Raw genomic sequence first — 9,157 nt, forward strand, 5'->3', positions numbered from 1 at the left:
CAAACTCCAAAATAAGTAAAACATTTTAATTTCAAGAAAGAATTACTGTCAACTTACTACACACACTTTAGGATCTATTTCCATATGCCCCTCGTTTTATTTAACCGTTTGCCACGAGATAATTCTAGATATCAATCATAAGCTGTGAGAAGACAGTAGTACCATCTTAATTGAAATATAAATATAAATTAGTAAATAACGATGATAAAGTAAAGATAATATATATATATATATATATATATATATATATATATATATATATATATATATATATATATATATACAGTACATCTACAGCAAGACCGCTTCACTTAATCGGCGACCTCCCCTCTCCACCCCTCATGTAGAGAAACAAAGACGGGGAGAAATTAAAAATATCATTCACATAAGCACCCCCTATCCCTCATTACTCCCCTCCTTGCACAACGGTATCATCCATACGCATTCTCCACTCATCTCTATCTCCTACCTTCTCCCTTCCTTGCTCAGCAGAAATTCCCCTCTTGCTCAACACCCCTTTCACCCCATCCATCAACCTCATCCTCGGTCATTCCTGCAAGTTCACATCCCCCACCTATGCTTTCCACACCTCTTTTACTAATTTTTCATCACTCATTCCTTCCACGGGTCCAAACCATCCCAAAGATATTTCATTCTGTAATCTCCTTTTCCACTCCCTCTCTCCTCCTCACCTGTTCGTATCACACCTTCCATCCCAGCAAGAAAACGCGTACATCCAATTGTCCAAGACCTGCTAACCCGGCTACAGAGACGACCGACTCCTCTTAGGTGGTTAACCAACAATATTGCTGGAGTGTCCATCCCTGTCGCCAGAACTATATATATCACATTCATTCGATCAGTGGTTGATTACCTCTCTCCCGCACTTAGTCAGCTTTCCAAAACTACTTTGCAACCACTTGAAAAATTCCAAAACCAGGCAATGAGGCTCATCTTAGGCTGCCCTACCACAACCAGGATCGTCAATATGCAGCAAGAACTTCGCCTACCACCACTTATCTCCCCACTTTTGTCACAATCCAGACCTCGATTGATTTGGCAGAGCCTCGACCTCAGCTTCGTCCCGGTGGCTGCTCACTGGTCCTTAACATCAGTTCAAACATTCGGAGGCTTAACATAAACATTTTAACAGAGAACGAGGACCCTGGCCTCCCACCTTGGCAGACACCCATGCCAACAGTCACCTATACTCCAACTACCAAGTCCGACCTACCACAGCTCCAGAAACAACTAGCCTTAGAAACTATCGCCGGTCTGTCATCTTCTTTAAATGCGGCCCATCATCTCTTCACTGACGGTTCTTTGCAAGAGGACGGTAGTGCTGGATGTGCTGTGTATTCCCCCAACATAGAGCCACCACTAGGGGGCTGGGCAGGCCGTCGACTCCCTAATTCGTCAAGCTCCACGTATTGTGAGTTGCATGGGCTCCTGGACGCTGTTACTTTGCTGACACGGACTGGAGAAAACGGCTTGATCATCTGCGACTCTCAGTCAGCCCTCCGTGCTCTTTCATCTACCAAGCCTGAACACCAACAAGTGGTAACACAAATAATGCGACAACTGGCCACAACTCACGAAAACTCTCAGAGGGTACACTTCCTGTGGATTCCATCCCATATTGAACTCCTAGGCAATGACACCGCTGATCGGCTAGCAAGGACAGCCTGTAGTATGGATCCACCAGCTGCCACTTCTACTACTGCCTTCCTACCTTCTTACAAGCGAATGGTAAGACAAGCTGCCTGCTCCCCTACTCGCCGCCGTAGCAATGCTGAGAGGGCTACAAGTGTATCCATCCAACACTACGAGAATTTTCTTCCTCTTCCCTATAAGTATAGACGTAATGGACTTATTGTGAGAAGACACAATGTTGTGAGTGCCCGACAGTGTGAGGCCCTACAGACCAGTGTGGCAAGTGGGTGAGACCGAAGGTGTACCGAGGTACTCATCGTGCAGGCTGTGCGACACCCCTAATGCCAACAGTCTAGAGCACTACTGCATTAATTGCCCCACGATAGCCCCTTTAATACCTCATCGACAATCAGTTCTTGATGTCTGTAAATATTTGCTTGAAGGTGATAAATTAGAATTAATCCTATTGCAGAACCCTCACTTTGGTGGATTTTAAAGTATACATAAATAAATCAGTCATGATTCGGAAATGTTTTAAGTATCACTAATAGTCTGTATATAGTTATCTTTTGCACTAGGTTTGTTGTTCCCTGAACATAATAACAAGGAATGTCTGTAGTATGGATCTGCCAGCTGCTACAACTATTGCCCTACTACAAATGGATGGTACGATAAGCCGCCACTTCCCTACACGTCACCGTGGTAATGCTGAGAGGACTTCAAGTGTAACCATCCAACACCACAAGAATGTCCTTCCACTTCCACATGCATACAAACGCAGCGAACTTCTGGTGAGACGACACAGTGTTATACGTGCCCGACGCAAACCCGGCTACCGCACGATGTAGACGGGTGAGACCAGAAAGGTGCCGAGGTACACATCGTGCAGGCTGCGCTACACCCCATATGCCAACAACCTTGATACCTCATCGACGATTACTTATTATTATATGTAAATATTTGCCAGAAGGTGATCACTGTATATATTTTTGTATCACCCGCACTAATGGGTGATAAACTACAAATAATTCCTTCAGTTATGATTCGAGTGTGTCCTGTGTGTCACTAGTACTCTGTACATAGCTACACTTTTGTACTAGGTTTGACGCTCCTTGAGCGTAATAAATTTATTAAAACAAAAATCCTCCTCACCTCCTCGCTTCTCACTCTATCCAACCTAGTCTCTGCCCCATACAATGCACACAGGAACATTTGTTATTGATATGAACCAACTAAAACAAACATCATGGTTATTTTTTATCAACATTTACTTGGGAACTATGAACACATTTTGAACACGTTTATTAAAGCATTATGTCTGGTTTTAGTGCAGTGCAAAACACTTGTAAATATGGTCTTTTATGGCCATGACATCACAGGAAATAAGATGTTTGTCATAGGTTTCTTATACATTTGTGTGTGTGTGTGTGTGTGTGTGTGTGTGTGTGTGTGTGTGTGTGTGTGTGTGTGTGTGTGTGCGCAAGCAGCGGTGACTGTGACAAATCGCGATTTTTTCCTTTTATTTTTTCTCTTAAAATTTGCCATTTTCTCTGTAGTAGTTCCTTTGCTTATTCTGTCTAATCGAACATTTTTAAATACATTTTTTTAATGCATAACCAACGAGATGAACGTCAGATAGGGTGGTCTCCCTGACTCTTTTCTTCATAAACCGCAAGCACCCTCACCTGGAAGTGCACCCTCGGTGGGCTGACAGTCGGTTCCCGGACTGGGCCCAATATTTCTACCAACACTGTATTCTTCACACCATCTCACATATGGAAGCCTAGTAACTGGTAACTGCTTTCCTTGACTGCTGGTGAAGCAAACAAGGTCATCATATTAAAACAACAGGGCAGGACTCGCAGTAATGGATTTAAATTGGACAAATTTAGATTTAAGAAGGAAATAGGCAAGAATTGGTTTACTAATAGGGTGGTCAACGAATGGAATAGACTTAGTATACATGTAGTGAACGCTGAAACTATCGGTCGTTTTAAAAAACGGTTAGACAACTTTATAGATGGGGATACAAGTGGTAATGGATATGGAACTGCCTAGTGTAGGTCTTCTAGTCTCCTTCATTCTTATGATATATTATGTCCTCTTTTAAACAGGTGACATATGAGAAGTCCCAGGGCCATTACTAGTTACTATCGTGCTTTTTTTTTTTTTTTTTTTTTTTTGTGAACTGCAAGTTTTCAATCTAAGATACTCAGAGTTACAATTAATTTTATTATACTCGTGAACTGCTTATTTAGAAAATACTTAGTGATCTTATTCGGTTAGTCAAGTTGTTTGTATGATAACAAAGGATGGGGATGCTGGGGGACTTTGCATGGTTAGGTGCGTTGCATTCATTGTGGTGGTTTGCTACGTCTCGGCTGTGTTGTCATGCACATTAATTTCAACCTTCAAATGTTGCACACTCATCATCGTTCGTTTTCCATTATATTTAGTTCTGCATTTTTCATTTATTTCTCCAATATTCGTAGTTTTCATCTGTGCACAGACTTTCCACTCCTTTTCTTCATGCAGTCTTTTTCAAGTGTGTTTTTCAATTCCCATTTTTTACATTTCTCTTCATCTTTCTCCCCTTGTATCTCCCAGGATTCTCAATCTCGCCTTCACATTTATTTATTCATTGTACGTGCAGGTTCTCTACTCCTTTTCTTCATCGAGTCTTTTGTGTTTGTGTTTTTTCATTCCCCTCTTTTACACTTATCTTCACCCTCTCCCCTCATACCTCCCAGGATCCTCAATCTTGCCCCAGGATCCTCAATCTTGCCTTCTCTAGCTCTTCTTTACGAAACTTCCTCAGCTGACTATGATCAGACCGGAGTCCTGTAGATCCCGGTGAAGAAAACAAGCCCAAGTCGCTTGTCGACGATCATGAAGACGAACGGACGGTTGAAGGAGAGACGAGGAGGAAGGCTGAGAGGTGTAATTACACCCGTGGCCGCTGCCGCTTCTGTTCCTTCTTCGGTCACGTCCACAACAGCCTTGTGGACAATGTCGGCCGCGTTTCGGGTGAGTAATTTTGCGAATCCTGAGAGATTGCCGTTCCTAGAGAAGAGTTCCGTTATTCCTAGGGCTCCAAGTGCCTGGAAAAGAGAAAACACGTGAACTTTGCATGCGCTTGTATATACATGTGCTTACATATACAGTACAGCAAACACGGTGTCAGACGTAACATCTCTTGTACGATTAACCTACTAGGATTTTGTAAACACATCCATCTCAAACTGCGACAAAAGAAACAAAGTAGATTTATCATATCACGATATTCTATTTTCTATACTGTTCTGCATCCGAGCCAGATATGGACCAAAAGGTCTCTTGTCGGTATGTTCCGCCTTTATAATCCTTTGTAATATAACGTGTAATGTTAGATTAGCATCTGGTTGAACACATTTTAAGAAATGGTCTAAGCGATAAACGTTTTATTTGCAAAAATGCTAAGAGTGGAGTCCCTCAGGGTTCCGCACTTGAGCCAGTTCTTGTTTGCTTACATTTCCTGTGACGTTTTACTTACTGCGGTGATCCTGTTATGTACAAGAATAAATCTAATGACGTCTTCTTTCATGACAGTTCTAATTCAGTACGAAAGTCCAAAAGACGAAGACTTAAATCTAACGACTTCTTCTTTCATGACAGTTCTAATTCAGTACGAAGTGCAAAAGACGAAGACTTAAATCTAACGACTTCTTCTTTCATGACAGTTCTAATTCAGTACGAAGTGCAAAAGACGAAGACTTAAATCTAACGACTTCTTCTTTCATGACAGTTCTAATTCAGTACGAAAGTCCAAAAGACGAAGACTTAAATCTAACGACTTCTTCTTTCATGACAGTTCTAATTCAGTACGAAGTGCAAAAGACGATGACTTAAATCTAATGACTTCTTCTTTAATGACAGTTCTAATTCAGTCAGAAAGTCCAAAAGACGAAGACTTAAATATCTAATGACTTCTTCTTTAATGACAGTTCTAATTTAGCCAGAAAGTCCAAAAAACGAAGACTTACCGCTTTCAGTTCGCCCTCAAGAGACTGTTCCATCCTAAATCTTGGGAATTCTAATATCATGCTCGTCTTGGAAAGACTCTTGATTATCGTTCCCAGGGTCTGCATATTGAGACTATCGACAACGCTGTCCACCGTTTTACCCGGCTTAGGCAAGATGGCCAGCATAGACATCGTAGACTTGGCGTATGGAAGCTCAAGGACTTCCACACCAAGGGTCGGGCTATCATCTGAGAAAAAAAAAAAAAAATGCTTAAACAATAAGACTTTCTAAGTCGACTTTAGACATCAACGCTCACCAGAAGCGTGGCATAGTCATATTCTTAATAATTCAAATAATCCCTTGTATCTTCTATAAACCATTCCCAGGAATCTATCATATGTTTGCTAGAAATTTAGAAGAGAGGAAGACTCTACTAACTTGTATGCGCGCGCGCGCGCGCGTGTGTGTGTGTGTGTGTGTAAGTGTGTGTGTGTGTGTGTGTGTGTGTGTGTGTGTGTGTATGTGTGTGTGTGTGTGTATGTGTGTGTGTGTGTATGTGTGTGTCTGTGTGTGTATGTGTCTGTGTGTGTATGTGTCTGTGTGTGTATGTGCCTGTGTGTGTATATGCCTGTGTGTGTGCGTATGAGTGTGTGTGCGCGCATGTATGTGTGTGCGCGCGAGTGTGTATGCGCAAGCGCGCGTGTGTATGTGTGTGTGCGCGCGCGTGCGTGTACATGTGTGTGTGCGCATGTGTGTGTGTGTGTGTGTGTGTATTTATGTGCGTGTATGTGCACGAGTATGTGTGTGCGTATATGTGTGTACAGTATGTGTATATGCACGTGTATGTGTGTATGTGTGCGTGTGTGTGCGTGTGTATGCGTATGTATGCGTGTGTGCGCGTATATATGTACGTGCACGTGTACGTGTATGTGCACATGCATGTGTGTAACTGTATTTGTACAGGTGTCATTGTTCTTAAATCCAACAATTCCCAACAATCTTATGTACATTCTATCTGACCTGATGCCAGGTCATTCCATTTCCTGAAACGTAATTAAAGGATAAACAATTCATAGGAGACAATAAACCTCTCATTATTTTTCCATTTGTTTCCAAACTACACACAATTGTATACTTACAGTAGTTGTAACGAGCAGAATCGGACATCATTTGAACTTTCCCACAAGGGGTTAGGGTTTGCGAACTGCAGAAGAAATCCGCCGGTTTCGTAAAACGTCTGTCAAACGGATCCTCCCAAGACCCCTTAAAGTAGACGGCGTTTATGAGGACGAGCAGGGCTCTGGCCACGTGGCTCGGCGTAACGAGTTCCCGGATGAGTCCTTTAGTTTCTTGACTCACGAAGCCGTTGATATCTTGAGCCACTGATACGGGGTTCCTGAAGTCCGTCTCCCTTATGTCACCAAACTCTCTTCTTCGGAAACATCGGTCAAGTTCTAGATTGTTGCTAAGGTACACTCTGTTCGCTTCGTTCAACTCAACTCCTGTTATCTTGGCAAGTCTGGACAAAAAATGAGCCAATTAGCTTCTGTGATATTTAGACGGAATGAGGGGACGGAGAGGGGGCGGAAGATAGGGATGAATGGAGAATGGCGGTGTATAGATAACACTGTGATGCAACGAAGGGAGGGGGGGGGTTAAGGAGTGGTTATGTATGAATGATATTTTGACGCGACCCAAAGGGATTTCTTCTACTCTCTCTCTCTCTCTCTCTCCCCCCTCTCTCTCCTTCTCTCTCTCCTTCTCTCTCTCCTCTCCCTCTCTCTTTTGCACAAGGGGAAGGATAAGGGGGGGGTCGCTGATCAAGAAAACCGGCCTTGCTGTAGATGTGCTGTGTCTTGCTGCATTCCTTCTGACCTGAGCAGTGTGCCGGGATGCAGGGATGACCCGTCATCCATGAGGAGCTAAGATGAGAGGAGGGAGAGGGTGGTGGATGGGAGTGGAGTGAATGGGAGTGATTACTTGTCTTTTGACTAGGCTACCCCCCTTGCAGGGGAAAAAAAGCCCTTGGTATATAGGTAGATGGATAGCTTCTGTGCTAAGAAATATCATGAATATAATGATATGCATGCACAGTCTAAAATAAAAAAGTTGAAAATATTTAAATAATGAAAGCAAATCAAGCGAGTAATGAAGTTAAGAAGAAAGTCATTGAGTTAATGAAGGCCCTTGGGGAGATAATTTTGAAAAAAAAAAAAAAAATCCTAAGTGGAACAAAGTACAGCGAAAGTATTATACGAACGATTGGGGTAGAGGACAGAGTATATTTGTGTGTGAATGACAACTGTGGGAACCAGATGTTCGTCGACCAAATTAGAAAATTTTGTGTGCAAAGAAAGACTCAGTGAATGAGTAGTGACAAAGAGGCTGAGAACGAGAGAAAAAAAAAATAGTACTGAAAACATAAATTAGAAGTAAGCAACAAAGTAATGAGAGGAACAGTAATCTAGAAGAACAGGAGGGAACTACGTATTGTTGGTAATGCCCATGACCTGGGCAGTGAGCAAGGGGTAGGGATGATCATTCATAAGAAACTAAGAAGAAAGGGAAATTGGTGATGGGTAGTAATGGGATGTTTGGTTCATGCATTTACTGGTATCCCTTGGGACTGCATCCCTCTTAAAGGGACTGGATCCATCTTAAAGGGACTGGATCCCTCTTAAAGGGACTAGATCCATCTTAAAGTCACTAGATCCCTCTTAAAGGCGCTGGATCCCTCTTAAAGGCACTGGATCCCTCTTAAAGGGACTGGATCCCTCTTAAAGGCACTGGATCCCTCTTAAAGGCACTGGATCCCTCTTAAAGGCACTGGATCCCTCTTAAAGGCACTGAATCCCTCTTAAAAGGGATTGTATCCCTCTTAAAGGGAGAGGAGACCTGTTGTCATATAGAATAGACGCAACGAATAAATATTACAGTTTTGTGCTACGAAAGAAGCGACGTCCCTCCCTTTGCTAAAATACATTCATATACATACGGATAGAGAAAAAATCAAGTTACAAGCTTTAGTGAACTAAGCTGGGAATGGCAGCTGGGAAAGGATTCGTTGAGGGGAGTGGGGTGGGAAAGAGTTCATAGTATAAGAGAGTCTGGATCCTTTCTAATGAAGATGGATCCCTCTTAAAATGCATTGGATCCCTCTTAAAGGGACTGCACCCCTCTTAAAGGGATTGGAACCCTCTTAAAGGGATTGGAACCCTCTTAAAGGGATTGGAACCCTCTTAAAGGGGTTGGAACCCTCTTAAAGGGGTTGGATCCCTCTTAAAGGGGTTGGAACCCTCTTAAAGGGATTGGAACCCTCTTAAAGGGGTTGGAACCCTCTTAAAGGGATTGGAACCCTCTTAAAGGGACTGCTACCCTCTTAAAGGGACTGCATCCCTCTTAAAGGGACTGCATCCCTCTTAAAGGGACTGCATCCCTCTTAAAGGGACTGCATCCCTCTTAAAGGGACTGCATCCCTCTTAAAGGGACTGCATCCCTCTTA

At 42.8% G+C, this 9,157-nt stretch overlaps 2 protein-coding genes across 2 annotated transcripts in view; one reads left to right on the forward strand and one right to left on the reverse strand.

The window, feature by feature from the left end:
- The window catches only part of LOC143029066 (uncharacterized), a 136,370-nt gene continuing 127,213 nt past the window's right edge, over positions 1–9,157 (forward strand). Inside the window, exon 1 of the mRNA XM_076191413.1 lies at positions 1–3,716. Coding sequence (XP_076047528.1) covers positions 1,192–1,944 — 753 coding nt within the window. The 5' untranslated portion in view covers positions 1–1,191 and the 3' untranslated portion in view covers positions 1,945–3,716. The remainder of the gene's footprint in view (positions 3,717–9,157) is intronic.
- The window catches only part of LOC143028719 (uncharacterized), a 102,725-nt gene continuing 96,643 nt past the window's right edge, over positions 3,076–9,157 (reverse strand). The window contains exons 14-16 of the mRNA XM_076191089.1: positions 6,795–7,174; positions 5,676–5,902; positions 3,076–4,754 (exon numbers count right to left, since the gene is read on the reverse strand). Coding sequence (XP_076047204.1) covers positions 4,482–4,754; positions 5,676–5,902; positions 6,795–7,174 — 880 coding nt within the window. The 3' untranslated portion in view covers positions 3,076–4,481. The remainder of the gene's footprint in view (positions 4,755–5,675; positions 5,903–6,794; positions 7,175–9,157) is intronic.

This window comes from Oratosquilla oratoria, chromosome 10, assembly GCF_046742065.1.
Source record: "Oratosquilla oratoria isolate Oo_2021 chromosome 10, ASM4674206v1, whole genome shotgun sequence".
NCBI lineage: Eukaryota > Metazoa > Arthropoda > Malacostraca > Stomatopoda > Squillidae > Oratosquilla > Oratosquilla oratoria.